The sequence below is a fragment of the Anguilla rostrata genome, chromosome 1 (genome assembly GCF_018555375.3).
Source record: "Anguilla rostrata isolate EN2019 chromosome 1, ASM1855537v3, whole genome shotgun sequence".
NCBI classification, from domain to species: Eukaryota; Metazoa; Chordata; class Actinopteri; order Anguilliformes; family Anguillidae; genus Anguilla; species Anguilla rostrata.
In genome coordinates, this window is record NC_057933.1 from 31,119,253 (window position 1) to 31,137,116 (window position 17,864).

At 38.7% G+C, this 17,864-nt stretch overlaps 1 protein-coding gene across 2 annotated transcripts in view; it reads right to left on the reverse strand.

The window, feature by feature from the left end:
* The window catches only part of LOC135254365 (A-kinase anchor protein 12-like), a 46,401-nt gene extending 31,013 nt beyond the window's left edge, over positions 1 to 15,388 (reverse strand). Inside the window, exon 1 of one of the 2 annotated variants that reach the window (XM_064334446.1) lies at positions 14,897 to 15,388. In XM_064334446.1, the coding sequence (XP_064190516.1) occupies positions 14,897 to 15,013 (117 nt within the window). In that variant the 5' untranslated portion in view covers positions 15,014 to 15,388. The remainder of the gene's footprint in view (positions 1 to 14,896) is intronic. The other variant, XM_064334439.1, reaches the window with a different exon arrangement.
* Positions 15,389 to 17,864: the final 2,476 nt, after the last annotated feature.

Sequence of the window (17,864 nt, forward strand, 5' to 3'; positions counted from 1 at the left end):
CTCCCACATTCCTTTTGTTTCCTATTCAAGTAGCTTACATTGATTACTCCATACAGGTGCAATGCCTAAATAGCTGACATGGACCGCATAACGGAACACAGCTTATATATCAAATAGTCAAACTGAAATAAACCAGACATTGGTCACATATGTGCTATTTGTTCATGCATTCATATGTGTGGTGTATTCATAAGGCCACACAAAATACTGTCAAAAATGTTGAATTTTTCTATCGATACGCCCCCTATTGTTGCACAAAACCCATGTTAACGCAAATTGGTATAAACAGATCCACAAAACTATCAAACCTTATGCAGGCAACAACTATTATGTTTGCAGGAGACAAAACTAGCAATCCCACTCGCACCGAGGTGTGTTTGCACTTATGTTGTCATAAAAATAGGGTCCTATATGTCAAAGAGAATAAAGCTTGAAAAACCACATTCTCTTCAGATGGTAAGATGATGTGTTAGTTAAGCCAGTATTGTTAGTTGTAAATTGGCCTCATTTTAATATCAGTACTTTTAATGACAGCCCTAGATTTAACAAGTTTAAATAAAGGCTTATAGACAATGCTTTGTATGAGTGAGTAACTTACAGTACTGTACACAACTGTACATTGAAACCATTTTTTTATAAGATATATATAAAATAACTATGTTAAGGCATATCTATGATGTACTGGAAATCTCAGTGTGTACTTTCCCCAAATTCATATACCTTCACCTGTATTTTTTATTCTAAAATGTGTTCATATACAGCAAAGCAAAAAGACTAAGCTACAGAGCTTGTTCAATAACTAGAGTTAACCTTGGTATTTTTTTTCCTCAATGACATCAACTGAAGTTTGCCAAGAAAATTAAAAGCAACTCAGAGTTGGCTTGTTTTCTATTGGACCTGTTACGTTACGTCAGTGTGAAGCTGGTGACTATAAGGACTTTCGCAAAGGGTCTGAAATGTACTAATTTTAAGTTCCAACAATAAAACCATGTTCAACATAATGGAGTTAATTAAGTTATAATCAAATCTGCCTTCTTACTGTTGCTCATTTCATGATACTAACGTAACGTCTACTACCTACTTTAGGTGGGGTAACCTACTCCTTGTGAGTGGGTGGGGTTGAATACGAAGGAGGAGACTTATTTGATTGGAAACACAGGCCAATAAATCCTGCATAGTATGCCTTTAATTCTGCACTGAAAGAACATAAGTTCCCCCTAGGATTGTCTTTGTCTAATGCTGCCCTCTGGTGATTTTTGAGATCTTTATTTACAGGAAATTCAAGAGAACAGCTATGATCACAGAAACTTGCACTACCTAGCAACATTTATTTTCAGAGAGATCTAAAATAACTTTTAATATTTTCCTGAACAAATACACAATATGTGCATATTTCAGCACTTTCAAAATGCTTTCAAATTCAGCAACATATTTTAAAAGTTTGGTCCATCTCTAACCTCTGATGAAGGTTATGAATAACATTTCAACATTGCCACACAACATAACAGCAAACTTTATTAAGAAGTTGTTTTGTATTATCATTTGTGATGCGTGCTAGAGAATACTTTTGTATGAATGATTCAGATGAACGCAACTGTGAGTACAAAGTGACTGGAGGTTTTAATATTATTTCAGCTTCAGTGCTTTGATTGTTTTTGATTGGCCCAGGTAATATCTGTTTGCGATGAAGGATATTTCAGTCATTTATTTAATGACTTCTACCTTGTTCCATGACCAAGCTTGCCACAAAGTTTCATGGAAATCCATTCATAATCTTTGGAGAAATCCTTCTGACAGACAGCCAAACAGACAGATGGAATGGACGAAAATATAATCCCGGAAAACTCTGTTGGCAAACGTAATAACATCAGTACCATAAGAGTACCACAGAATACCACATATGATAGTAACATAGAAACAACTTATAATTGCAGAAAGGAACATCACACATAACAAGAACATACAGCAGCAACATGGAAAATTACACACAATGGCAGCAAACAATAATAACACCATTAAACGTATTGTGGTAACAACAAAGGTACGGCAACAAAAAACAGCACAAAGTCTGTATTAGGTTGCATGTTCGCATGGTTGATTTGCTTCAAGCCATATGTTGAGTTAATTTCAAAAGGCACGTACGTTGTAGAGAAGTTTATAGTAGTTTCTAATGATTTGCCAGATTTACAATAGCAAGAAAAAAAACCCCAGAAAGTAAACTATCCCTTTAATGTGATTCAGCAGAATTGTGAGAATGCCAACTGCTTTTCTCTGCACATAAAAATGTTCAGTGTCAGCTCTGATCAAAGAACATTCAATTCTAATAGAGGACCTAACATATTGCATCCCACTTAAACTGTTAGAGCTCAAATTAAATTAGTGTTACTTCAGCGCAGGATGTTTAGCAATGTGCATGCTCAGGAGACTTGCTTTACGGTCGACCAATTACAATGAGATAGGGGTCCAGACAACATCAGAAAATGAGAATAGTGAACATAAACTCCAGTCATCAGGTAGGTGCTTATGCTAAATCATGAAAGGGAGATTATGACCCATACAGTACATTTTTTAAGAGCAACCCCCTGTCCCCTTCAACTGACAATACAACCATTGTGATGGGAATGCCCCACACTCGGAAGAAAAAAAATCTGGAAACATGTTCAGTAGGTGGCAGTGCCATCCAAATAGTCACTCTAAAACAGATCTTTGATTTTGGACTCACAAGAGACACAATCACAAACAAACACTGAAGCACATTTTGTTTTCTGACAAAGAGATTGTTCACTTTCTTGAGTTTTTTTTATATAAGATTGGCCCACAGAGTTTTTGTGTGCAAAGAAAGACATTTTAGATATTTACCTAAGTACTGGGGTTTTCACTAGTATGTGGTCTAAAGCAGAAGAATACACAAGTAACTCCAAAGCAGCTTGCACAGGGATGTTATGGCTCCAGAGTTTGTACAAGGTGCTTTGGAATTTCTTGAAGTGTATTTTTTTGCTTTAGACAATGGACCTGCAGATGTTCCAATACCAGCCACTGTAACGTTGGCAAGTTGTCAAAAACATATTTTTGTGAAATACCCTTCATTAAATACAAAAATGGAAAGTGAATTATCCCTTAAATAATATTAACATATGTGTGACCCAGCAAAGTAACAGTTTATCTGTGAGAAAACTGCACCCATGAAAGTGCCTGGCTAGATGTACAAAGCATCCATTCCACTTACAAAAAAAACACTTTAAATAACTACCAAATAATGATGATGAAGATGATGATGATGATGGTGGTGGTGATGATGTTGATGTTAATGCTTATGTGATTATTAGTAGCAGTAATGGTACTAATGCACAGCAGTAGTACTTCCTGTGCACAATATCCTTCCCTGCAGCACCACTCAAGCTTTGAATGTCCATATCTCCCACCATTTACTCCTACCCAATCCCCATATGTATGAATTTATCATACACGTCAAATAATGTATTACATACATGTATCTAATACATAATTGAAAGTATATGTGACATAGATAGAAACGGCAATATAATAAACCTAAAATAAAATATAAAGACAATATCCTACATATTCCATGCATTTACTAGCCTATATAGATTTTGTTGTTTTGTAAGTATATATTTTATGTTATTTTTCATACATTCCTAATGTATTCATTTTCTAGGTATTTAATATGACTAATTCATTTCACACACACACACACACACATACACACACATATATTTCTGTAGGGCCCCCTATTTCCGATCCTACCCTTATTCCTCTTTCTGTGAGGTCTCTTCTCTGATAGTCAACATGTTCATACAGCCTAAAAATATCAACCCTAATCATTACCCCGAGAGCTCAAGAAAAACATGGAATTCAGGAGAAGAAAAAAAATTTCTTATGAGATGACTTTTACATGTACAAAACAATGTATCAAATTCAGACTCTGTTTTATAATTCATGCCAAATGTATTGCAGGGCATGCCGCAGTTCATTTTTAAATGCATGTTTGTTTGTTTTTTTTCAGAGAAAATCATACTTAAAAGTGCATAAAAGTGCAAATCTTTTCATTACATTTAGGTATAATTCACTCATTTTCTAAGTAATGAAGCTAACAGGCATAACTCTCACATTGCATTAACAACAATCAACATGACTTTTGGTGTCTTTGGGTGATCAAGAAGTTATTCAAAAATGTGTGTTGGCTTTAGTTTAGCTTCAATATGAGTCTGTTAACCATCAAAAAAGGATTTGCTATTAACTACATACATCATAGTACCACCAAACACACACTTAGTTAATATACACAGAATCCCATTATTTAAAAAAAAAAAGTATGATATGGAAATAGCTCAGGTCACCATGAATGTAGTTTTTTCATTTATTTACCCACAAGAAAAGAATGTTGTGGCACATGGCACCATAAGGTTTCATAAAAAACCTGGTGCTTAAAGTAAGCACATTTCATGGACTCCTGACTCATGCTACATCCCTATCAAGCAGTTGGGACAGACTAAAAACTCAATACTACACTAATGCACAAGAATTCTGTACAGTGCCAAACAATTTACAATATGAAACATTTTGTAAGCATGTGATTCATGTTGCAGTACAGCTGTAGTCATTTGGGGCAGACAGTAAAACTCAGTAACTCATGTTAAATATCTATTGTGCAGTTGTTAAGTAAACAATATACAGTAATACACAGTATAATACACAGTCATATGGAAATAAATACACAATCGATTTAAGTCTGTATTCCTAATTATTTGAAAGAACACACATGCCTTTCACTTCATCTTTTAAAAGCTTTTAGTCAGCTTTTGGAATTGAATGCACCTGTTCAATAAAAAGACAGCAAAATTTGTTCTCTTGATATTGATTATTGATTGAACATCATACCTAACGAGCAGCAAGCAAGCTCTTTCAAAGTGCTCTTTCCAGACATAGGAAATCAATCTTAAGCCTTAGGGAGCATACTTTAGCACATTAAAGTATACTGTACAATAGGGGACTGAATATGGCAACCAGACTTTTGATTTATGCTGCATTGAATGTTAATGGTGTGTTGTTTTGTGTTGAGTGCATGTGGAGGGGGATCTTAATGTTCATAATGGATGTTTATGTGCAAAATTGAAGTGAACGAAGTGAAGACAGGAGTCCATTGAACTGACTTTAAAAAAAATGTAAATTTCATAATCTGCTAACTGCGGCACATTGTATTTAGCACAGAAAAATGAGCAACTGTCATTAATCGTTTGCGACAATACCATAAATCTGATAGCTTTTCTCATCGTCAACCAATGATGTCACTATATGGAAAAGGTTTTATTTATTTTTATTTTTTCATCTGTTTCTCCTGAATATAAGAATATAAGGATACATGCCAATAGGAGCAAGCCATTCAGCCTACGCAGGCTTACCAGTCTAGAGCATTGGTATGCAAACAGGTGATCACAAGAGCATAGTTTGGGGGGGGGGGGTGTTAGCTCATACCTACTTCAGTAAGACAACTAAAGTGACAACTAAATCCATTGATTAATCACCAATAATATTAGATTAAATGGCAATATGCATTTAATGTTACAAGCTACAGTGTTAACCGCTGATTACAGTTTAGTCACAAACATGTATATATCATCTCAACAAGTACTGGCCTGGGGCATTTGCATATTGATCTTACATTATTAAGCAACAACAAAACCGTACACTAGAATAGAACTGTTTTCCAATGACCTCCTCAAAGTCAGTCCATGGGTCACACAAACTCAAAAAACAACCCTTGGGGTAGTTGGGGGGGGGGAGGGGGAGGTGGGCCACAGAAGAAGTGGATGAAAAGCGGAGGACACAAAGCCTCCTTTTATTTGTCCCGCCTGAAGAGCTGGCGGCTCTTCTGAAGCCTGAGGAGAAAAGCCTAATTGCAGATGCATCACACATCTCTCATTTGGCAGAGAAAGGGGAGGATGAAACAGCAATATGTGGAACAGAACAAAGGGGGACCCTTCAATGAGAGACAGACTGAGGGTCCTGGACTCTTAAAATAGATCTAATTAACAAATGCATATCATCTGTGCACTGTCAAAAAGTATTAATTATTTGATAATTAATAAATTTGTACAGTATATCTAAGCATGTTTTTAATGACTGCAATATAAAGTACTGAGCAAAAGTCAGAGACCACCCTTTCTTTTTACTTTCCAGTGAAAGCAGCCAATCAGTACAAGTTACTTACATACAAAACCTCCAGAACTATGCATAATATCAAATACTTCAGTATTTAGTGTGTCCACTCTTTGCCTTTATTATACAGTAAACCCCATAATGTTTGGGACAAATGCATTTTTTTCTTGACTTTGCTCTGTACTCCACAATTACAAACTCGTAATCAAACAAGGCAGCATAATGTTTGGGACATATTAATGGAATATAAATGAAAGCGGTCATGTTTAGTATACACTCACCAGCCACTTTATTAGGTACACCTTGCTAATACCGGGTTGGTCTTCTGCTGCTGTAGCCCATCTGCTAGATGGTTGTGTGTGAAAATCCCAGTAGATCAGCAGTTTCTGAAATACTCAAACCAGCCCGTCTGGCACCACCACCATGCCACATTCAAAGTCACTTAAATCACCTTTCTTCCTCATTCTGATGCTTGGTTTGAACTTAAGCAGATCGCCTTGCCATGTCTACATGCTTAAATGCATTGAGTTGCTGCCACGTGATTGGCTGATTAGATATTTGCGTTAACGGGTGCAGTTTGCAGTTGAACAGGAGTACCTAATAAAGTGACCGGTGAGTGTATGTTTAGTTGCATATGTTTAGTCCTCTGCAATGAATGCCTGAAGTCTGAAGACCCATAGACATCACCAGGTGCTGAGTATCTTCTCTGGCCATGCACTGCCAGGCCTGTACTAATGCCATCTTCATGCTTGTTTTGTGGCTAAGTGCCTTAAGTTTTTGATTCAACATATAAAACACGAGTTCAATTGGATTCAAATCGGGTTAATGACTAGGCCAGTCAAGAATTCCAATTTCAAAACTTCTTTGTTACGTTAGTGGTATGTTTGGGATCATTTTCCTGCTATAGGATGAAGCGCCGTCTAATGAGTCTGGCGGAATTTGCTTGAACATGGGCAGATAAGCTGCTTCTGGACACTTTAGAATTAATTCTGCTGCTGCTATCAGCAGCTACATCATCAATGAAGACAAGCAAGCCAGTACCTGTGGCAACCATACATGCCCAAACTGTAACACCCCCACCGCCATGTTTCACAGATGAGAGGGTGCTTTGGATTTTTGGCATTTTCCTTTTGGCCTCCACACTTTGCTTTTGCCATCACTCTGGTACAAGCGTATCTTGGTCTGATCTGTCAACAAGACTTGTTTCAAGAACTCTGCAGGCTATTTTAGGTATTTCTTAGCAAACTGTAACCTGGCAATCCTGTTTTTGTGATTGACTAGTCGTTTGCATCTTGCAGTGCAGCTTTTCTAGTTCTGTTTGTGAAGTGTTCTGCGGACAGTAGTCACTGACACATCCACGCCTGCATTTTATCCTTCATTATAGTGAAAATTCTTCAGTCATCAACTGTAGAGGTCTTCCTTAGCCTACCAGACTTTGTGATTACTGAGCTCACCAGTGCTCTCTTTATTATTAATGATGTTCCAAACATTTTGATAAGCCTAGGTTTTGGTCTACTGTTTGACTCTGGCTGTTTTTTGTCTTATTTCTGAGCCTTCCTTGACTTTCATTGGTGTAGCTCTGGTCCTTATGTTGGCAAATGCAGACTAATAATATATAACAGACAAATAACAGACTTCAAAGTCAATAAAAAGCCTATAGTCAAGACGAGATACTGAAAGCTCTGTTACACCTGCACTGAGGATGCAATTGAACACAACTGATTAATCAGGAACACATATGAAGCCATTTGTCTAAAACATGATTCCCTGAATTGGGGGGGGGGGGGGGGGCTATCTATAAAAAGTGATATTTATACATGCTGAAACCAAAATGTATAAAAATACCCTTTCATAAAAGCTGAGAATCTGCACTATAACTGCATGTGCATTGATTGATTACAAAGCTAAAATTGTGGAGTACACAGCCAAATAAAAAAAAAATTGGTCTGTGTCCCAAATATTATGGAGCTCGCTGTCGCTTCCACTCTCTTAGGCAGACTTGCTTTGAGTTTTTTTAAACAAATCTGCAGGGACATTTTTCCATGCTTCTCATAAAGTTCAGTCTTAAAAATGTTCTGTTTCTCTCAATCCAAGTAATCCCAAACACATTCAATGATGTTGAGGTCTGGACTCTGAGGTGGCCAGTCAGTTGTTCTGAAAACACCAGCATCTTATCAGTGCGCTTGGGGTCATTATCTTGCTGTAGAATAAATATCCCAATTGAACACTGGCCACAGGGTACTGCATGATATGATAAGATTTGTTTTGTATTTATCAGTAATCAAATCACCAACTCCAGATGTTGTTATAGAACTCAAAACTTGTACTGATCCTCTACCATGTTTGACTTATTGTTGTATACATGGTTTCCGAGAGTCTCTCATTGCTTCGGTGGCGTACATACCGCCTTATCTAACTTATCCCAAATTTAGACTCAGTCCATAAAACCTTACTCCACATCTCAGGTGTCCAGTTTTGGTGTACTAGTGCAAATTTTCTTCTCTTTTGTTTGTTTCCTGTTCTCAGAAGTGGCTTTTTGACAGCTACACGTCCTTTAAGACCCACAGCATTGAGTTATGTTCTCACAGGACTGATAGAAACACCTGTGGATTTCTTAAGATCTGCAAGATCTCTCAAAGATAAAATCTTCAAATACTGTCTTTGGTGGTGATATGATGGTGATAGTTTCAGGGGTCTACCAGTCCTTTTACGTTGTTATTATTATCTTGCAATAATCTTTTGAACTCCAGTTTTGGAAAATACTTTTTTAACTTATTTTCTTTTGACTTCCATCTTCCTTATGCAGTTAAATTAGTATCTAATCTCATCAGAAATATCTCTTTAACCAAGCTTCCTGCATTATTGTCTGACACTGAACAAATTTCACTGAATGGCTGATTTGACTGGAAAATTAATAAACGAATGGGTGTGTGGTGTGGGGATGGCTGGTTTAAGCAGCCACACCTGCCCTGGGTCAAGCTAATTAGACCTGGCCAATTGGATAATTGGTGAAGAATTAGATAATTGGCCAGGCTAATTGGACCCAGGAACAGGAGTGGCTGCACCTGTGCGTAGTGAGGTAATCACTGCGCACAGGTTAAATCTGCCATCCCCACCCACACCAGGCAGCTCTCTGTCATGACAGGGTTTTTACATCTGCTCATTTGGCTGTTACCATCTTGCCAAACCCTCGTGGAATAAATGTGGACTGCCTGAACATCTTCTCCCTGTGTCTCTGTGCTGGAGGGCCCCAAAGAAAGCCACTTCGGTGGCCTGTGGCAGGCGTGTTTGCCACAGTGGCGCCCAACGTGGGGCTCCTCCGGCACAGCAAAGAGGCACAGGAGGGCCAGCCAGGAAGCACACTGGAGGAGGGGCGGCTGAGGTGTTCCCGACAGGGCTTCGGGCGGATCCTCCGGGCCAAGAATGGGGAGCGGAAGATGACCAGGGAGGGGAAGGAGGCAATCCTCAGCTGGGACGCTGAGGAGCTGCACCTGGCCGAGAAGGCAGGTCAGCGACGGGCGGTGCACGAGAGGTGGTCGCGCCGTGAGCTGGACTTGGCCGGGAAGGCGGGTCAGCCACGGGCGGCGCACGAGCGGTGGCCGCGCCGTTTTGCTTCCTTTCTCGTCCGTTTGGTTTTTCGTTCTTTGTTTTGGCCTGGTTGGTTTGCCCGGAGTCCATGAGGGGATAAGCCTGCAGCCGCCCGCCAGCAGAGCCGACTGGCGGCCACCACAGCCACGAGGGTTCCTGGTCCCCAGCACCACAAGGCCAGTCCACCAGCCCACCAGCCCAGCCACCCCACCACAGCCCGTGGAACAGCCCAAGCCGGTGACGCCCCCACCAGCCAGCAGAGCAGCCCAGGACTTCCCGTGCTCCAGGAGGGAGGAGGAAGAAGGGCTGCCTTGTCGTCCGAAGGAGGGTCACCACATGTACTGGACTGTTCCGGGGCCACCCACCCTGACTTTTTTTAATTATTTTTTTTACCGTGTTTGGAGTGTTTTTGTTTTTGTTTGTTGTCTTTTGCTTTCTTGTGGGGGTGGGGGTGGGGGGGGTGTAGGCTTCAGCCAGTGGTTCTCCCTGGCCTCAGTTTGGCGTTGGGGGTATGTGGTGTGGGGATGGCTGGTTTAAGCAGCCACACCTGCCCTGGGTCAAGCTAATTAGACCTGGCCAATTGGATAATTGGTGAAGAATTAGATAATTGGCCAGGCTAATTGGACCCAGGAACAGGAGTGGCTGCACCTGTGCGTAGTGAGGTAATCACTGCGCACAGGTTAAATCTGCCATCCCCACCCACACCAGGCAGCTCTCTGTCATGACAGGGTTTTTACATCTGCTCATTTGGCTGTTACCATCTTGCCAAACCCTCGTGGAATAAATGTGGACTGTCTGAATATCTTCTCCCTGTGTCTCTGTGCTGGAGGGCCCCAAAGAAAGCCACTTCGGTGGCCTGTGGCAGGCGTGTTTGCCACAGGGTGCTCTGTGGACTTTTCCACAGTAGTCTATATGTTGCCAATTGAACATCTTCCATAATTCAAGACAATTCTGCCCAACAAAGTCTGGACAGAATGTTCTGTCCATGGTACAAACCTGGATAAGTTAGCAGAGATCCAGGAGGGGTTGACAGAAAAACACAATAGCAACAGGGTATTGTACTTCCAGTGCTCACAAAATAGAAAAAATTGTTAGAATTGGTAGTAGACAGATTATGTTTTAATATTATCAAAAATGATTTTGCTTAGTCCAGCCTCTCTATAAAGCTTATATTTTTAATGCATTTTACAAATAAATATAATACAGTTTATAAATAACATGTCTGATTTTCCTACATGTTAATGCACCATTAACATGTACTATTTTAATTTAATTTACTTGTAATTCGACCTGGTAGGCCCACTGATTAAAATCATGGCTTGTACAATAACTAGTCATATTTATATAAAACACATGGGAATATTTTTTACAAGGCAAAGGTTGGGTCTGGTATAGTTTCTGGGTGTATTATAAGTAGGGACACCAATTTATCTAGGGCATGTAACCCAAAATTATTTCAACCTGCATTACCATCTAAATCCCCTTGGGGTCATTGTAGGCATTGGACTGTCACAGTCACTAGACTAATTGTACAATAATGATCAATTGTAACCTTCATAAAAGCAATTGGGTGATTTAATAGGCTATACGAGGTGAAATTATACACATCAATGGAGTTAATTAATTTAGCATAGTTTAGTATGAAATCCATACCATGTACCACAAAACCTAAGACCAACAATTGTTGACTAAAACATAAACCGTGGTCTGAAACAAACAAGGAATACTCTGTCAGTGAAAGAAAAACAGAATTTACCAGTATTTGTAATTGACAGATTGACAGATCATCTAAGATTTTACAGAAGCATTTTTGAGGCCAAACATTCAAATTAAAAAAGTTCACAATCCTAAATTAGCATTAGCCTAAGTGCATTTTAAATATTCATGAAACAAATGGTGGGGATATTCCACAGAAACAGCTTCAGTAGAATTAAGTGCTTCTGAATCACATAAAGGAAATATGGTCACAGACTGAATGAATATTCAATTCTGCGTACCCTGCTGCCATAAGTTACCACTCAGCCGCAGTTAGCTTCAAGTAATGTCTATTGAACTTTGAAGTTGATTTCTATAATAATTTAGTTTTATTTCTGAGTCCTTTTTAATGTAATGCTCACATTGTATAACTTACGACTAACATTTGGACTAGCAATTTCCCAAAAGGTGAGTGTAGTTAAAAAGATTTTATTATTCAAGCAGGAGGTTGTGTAATATGGAGACTCTAAGATGGTTCATGTATAGAATCGAATAGATAGTAGATACGAACGGTCAGTAACTTTAAACTGAGACAGATAGCACCTAGATCAGGATTTGCATATACAGTATTTCCAAACTAGTTGCCTAAAAGCTATTTACATACAAACTAGTAATTTTTTCTGTAATTACAATTAGTTTTCTTAACTACCTGGCTGTGACCTGCCCAACCCATTTTATAGTTTGCTCTGATAGATCCCCCTTCGCATTTCTGTTACCATTCATTGTGTCTTAACTTACATTAGTTGCCTACCAGCAGAGGATGGACCTCCCACTATAACTGCTCTCAAAATTTCTCCTGGACTTTTTCCACCACATTGATGCTTTTTCTTTTTTCATTTGCTCACTTTTTTGGGGGTTCAGGGCTGGTTTCTGCCCAATTTTCTTTTCTATTTCCACTGTAAAGCATCTTTATGATAGTGTCTCTGTAAGTGTTTTACTAATAAAATTTCATTAAACTGAATTGAATTGAATTGAAAATCAATCTTCATTGGTACTTATGTAAAAACAATTCTCTGGGAATGTATCTTCTTGCAGAAAATGAAATTGTCCATTCATTGTCGATAATAAATACTAGAAATCAGAAGTGGTGACTTTTACATACACCTCATGAATATTTGGGTTGTAAAGTCCATGAGAAATAGTGTTCCCATACACCACATTACACATAAAGCCAGTACATATTCCAGTCTTGATGTTGTGGTTGTGATGTCTTAATACCACTGATTCTTTTATACCCTTGAAGCAAAGTACAGTTTCCTAATGAGCACCATGACCTGGGATTCCTGATTGAGCTTCCACAGAGCTTCCACAATACTGCAAACCCCTAAGCTTGGAAAGACAGAAACTTGACTGAATTTGCGAATGTGTCTGCTCATTGCTGAGCTTTATTGCCTTTTCTGCTCTAGTGAGAAATAATTTCCATTAAGACACATGAAACACTAGCCTTAATTTGTTTCATTTCAAGGGACAATTATCATGTAAAATGTAGCACTAGGAACAGGCCATCCTCCTATCCTTGGCTATGGAGCACACTCTCTGCAGGGATGCATTATTCCTCTTGTCCCTGGACAACACAGCTCTGCCAATCCCTTGTTACTGGAACTGTCCACCACCGCCTTCCCTGACCTTCCCTCCTATCCCCCACTGTCCAAGCCCCAAACTCCAACTGCACACGGGAGTGTCTCCATTCCAGAGCACCTTTCTGCTAATAAACAAATATGAGCTTTGACAAAGAGTGCCATGTTGGGGAAAGCTCCTAAAACTGCCACAGCATGAGGTCAAGAATAAAGACAAAACTTAGAACATTTTGGGTCACACTCAGGTGAGGGTGTCCTCAAATCAAAACTTGTGGAAACCCTGTGGAAAGGTTTGGGAACCATTTCTGTGGTGAGCCCTTCTTTTGGACACCCTCTCCATGAGAGGGCCCCATAGCCTGAAAGTTCTGTACCTGCTTCCCACATGTGGGCTCCATGAACCAAGCACAGGACTGTGAAAACAACAGCCATTTATTTGGAAGTGCCTGCAGCAGTCTTGTCTGCAAACATACTGCTGAACCAGATTTCACCTCAGACCTGATGCACGCACAAGCAGGTTGCCAGAACTGGAAACGTATCTCCCATTGATTATGGTTGAATTATCAAAAAATCTAATGTATGCTCTAATGCTACCCCCATTCCTACACTACCTAGAAAATATGTTTATTAGTTTGCAAATTACAAAATACTTCTAAAATAACAGGTATGCATTTATATTCACAATGGAAGGTCTAGCATATTATGCATGACAAAACAAACATAAATACATTTAGCTATTAAATATGGCAAGTGGGTAATGTAAAACTTATATTCACTCTAAACAAATGTTTATATTTTACATGTTTAAATAAAAAGTGTGCAGTCATTTTTTCTCTCCCAGAAGATTTATGATGCTTCACCTTCAGAATAGTAGACTTAGTTATCTTAAATGCATAGATAATGATTATTTTTCGTGTGACTGTTGACTTCGGTTCAAGCTGGGTCTGTAAACTGACTCGCACCTTACGTTCGGTCGATGTGCAAGCGACCTTTACCTCCATATTTCATTAGGATAGCATGGAACAAGCTGCCATTTCAACAATCACATGTTTAAAATCTGAAGTAGGATATCCGTCCCGTATGAACCTGGGGTTGTACTGCGTAGCCTACTCAATGCATATGCAATGATGTAATATAGCCTACGTTGTGCGTATTAGTTTAATATCAGATCTTCATCAAATGCTAACCCTTTAATAATTGTTGCGGGAGTCAAATGAGTATGATTTAGGCCAATGCACACAAAATACAAACCAACATAGCGCAAATTAAAGTTACCAGGTTTGCTTGCCTTTTGCACATCTAGCTATTGGTGCACTCGGTGAATCTATAAATCACAGTGACTGCTTGTTTCAGCGTTTTTATTACTGCGGACCAGCAAATGTCCCATGAATGCAGGAGCTACGATACTGAACAACATAATAAAAACGTATATACATTAGAAAAAAAGTTGACATAATCAGATGACTGATATAAATCAAGTAACTTCACTGCTGCGCAATAAGAGCCACCGACATTAGAAATATTACTGAGCTCATCTCCAATAAAAACAGAAGCGTGATAAGATTATGTCCCGTACAGAACACATGAATGTGCTCGGTGCACGAGACATGTTACAGAATTATGACAACTGCGAGGTTTCTAATTCCATACAGGATTCTGCACAGTACCCCAAAGGGATCCGCAGTCGGTGTCAGTGACTCTAATAGTAGTCTACGTTTGCTGTCAGAACCACGTTAGAGTGCACTTGGCACGGAAAATATCCGTCACGCTGTAAAAAAATATATATATTTGTTCATGTTTACCTTTGAACCAACGTTCTCCCCTCCCTGACTCTCATTCGAAAGCACATCCTGCTCCTGGGCCGTGGATGCATCCCCCGGGCTCTTGCCGTCCCGCCGCGCAGATGTCGATGCTCCCATAGTTGAAAACACTGAGTCCTTTCTCTTCCCCTTCGCTTTCGGTAACAGTCGCAAACAATTTCAAAACGAGAAGAAATATCCAGCAATCCAAATCTAATCTGCAGACCGCTCTGGGGAGGTCAGACTCTCAAGCAATGCAATCGGTCCCCCAGCGAACTCTAACAAAATCACCTCCCCTCGCTATCACATGTACAGGGCACTGGCACGCCTTGTATCATCGAATTTGCAAGTCCGACCTGAGCAGATCAGTGTAAAGACAAACAACCTGGGCAAGATAACAGCTCGATATTAGTTTTATCTCTAAATATAACTATAAATATTGTTAGTCCAAGTTAATAAGCCCCATAGACAGACACGCTGCACAGTATTACTTTGGCTTTGTCAATGCTTTGGTCAGTACTTCTCTTAATTTATGGACAGTAAGTGCCCTTCCATTTTCAAATTAGAATCACGTTTTGGGGAACACTGTGTGCTTGGCTTTCAATAGCATACATACAGTGTGATTCATAAAAAGGAGACTATAACAACCAGGAGCTGGAAATGTACTGCATGTCCTTTGGTTTTAATTGTATCTGACTCGATTAAGTTGTGAATGTAATTGAAATGGCTAACGAATACTGACATGTCAAAGCTTTGAGGTAAGATTTCATGTATATGAGCAAAATCCCAAAACTGTTACAGTTATGTCGACTCTCTCCTGCATTATCATTATCATAATTAGACAACATTTACAGTAATCACACAGAAACAAGCCAACTTGTGTCAGATAAATATCTTAACCTTAATTATACCTACATAACTGATCATATGTTTAAAGCATTTGTGACAAAACTCAAACACACACGCACACACGCTAAAGGGAGAACATTCCATAATTGATTCCTATTAGCTAACAATTTCTTCAAATGTTACAATTACTTGCATTCATTTTTAAAACTGGATTAATATTATGTAACTACCGAGTGAAGCACTGCCATTATACTCTTGAGAAAAGTACTTAAACTGAATCACTTAAATATAAATGAATTTTATATTTTGAAAATATATAAATGCAAAAAGGGGCTTTCTTTATCTGTATGAGTTATGATAATTCAAGTGTGAACACCTTAAGCAGTCTGACAGTAAGGAATAACCTCCAGCATCTTTCATGAAGTATATTATATCCATCTTTCAGGGCATGTGTTTGACACCCTCTTGCAACTAGGCTTTTAGGCTGTTACAGTAAGAGAAGTAAAATTCCTAAAACTGAATATCAAATTCAAAGATCCACATTGCACATTCCATTTCACACTGAAGAAGAAATACAAATGGCAAAAACCTGAAAAGAATAAAGATAAAAAGGAGAGCTGCACTCTCAATGTGCATGCATTGGATCACATAAAACACTTCAGCAATGGCAAGGGTTCAGCAGCCCTCGTCCAGAAGTTGCAGTGATACTTTTGGTCACTTCCAGACCTGTGATCTGAAAAACGGAACATGATAAGCAGTGTTTTGATCCTCTGTGACTATTATCTTTCCCTCTATTTCTCCATCATTATGCTAAATATACTGATAAGGTTTTTCCTAATGGGAAATTACCTTTTTTTTTTTTTTTGCAATAACACACATATTGCTAGTACACCTGTTTTCCCCTGAGCTGTATTCATATACTAGCATGTGGATAGGAATCTTATTTTTGACTTGTTATATAGTCTCAAGCTATTCTAATGCATCAATCTTCCTCGTATTCCCAGTTTTTGTTTGTAAATCATGATTATAACGTATTGTTAAGACCTTCTGGATAAGTTATACTGAACATTAGCTTATTATTGTTAGCCCCAGATAGTGTGGATTCTGGTGACTGATTCCATAATTGTGAAAAGTGCATTGCCGGTGCATTGCTGATATATAAATATCTGATATGCATCTGGATTGTATTACAGAAAAGTTGTCCTCATAGCAGGGTCAGTGTTGCCTTTTGTCATCCTGGGATATTATTAGGAAATGCGGCTATCAGGTGGTTTTACTCAGATTGAACATATCAGGTTATTTCCTTTCTTTTTCTTCAAGTTGTGCTGCATGTTTTCTTCCTCCTTTCTGAGGAATTTCATTGATCTGTAATTTGTCAAACTTGATATGGCCAGAATGTCCAGGGTACTATAAGCAAAACTTTAAGAAAGTTTTAATACAAGCTCTCGTTCAAGGTGTTATACTCTTCACAAACACACAAACACACACATATTTGCACATGTACTCATAAGCATGTTCAAACAATACAATACAGTACATTCATTCTGCTTATAGATGGTATTTGTTTTTTCAATGACTGCCCATTATACCATTAAATTAGATTAAATTGAATTAGAAAAAAAAACAATTAAAAAATATTACACATTGATTTGAACTGTGGATCCACACATTTGCCATTTCTGGGAAACTGCATTTGACTAAATTGAATGTAATACACTTTATTATCATTATATTGTAAATGACAACAAACAGTTGACATATGACCACAGTCTCCTATTACCTCTTGCCATCTACTAATGACACCTCTTTAAACATGAACTCAAGTTCTAATGTCTCCTGTGTTCTCACTTCATTTCATGCCATATACTGAGGACATAGTTTTCCAATTGCCTGTGATTGTTACCATTCGTAATTGTTAGTCATGTTGTTTTGGTCTTAACTGTATAATAATCCTTGGGTGCACATTTTATTCTTTCTGACATGTGTAATATGACCTAAGTGTATTCAAAGCTGTTCTGGGTTCTCCCTAGGTTTCTGTAAGCCACTCTTGAAAATGGCATCCCTCAATTGGCGTGATAATAAAAGTAGTAATGATTTTGGCAAACAACTTAATTGGATGGAT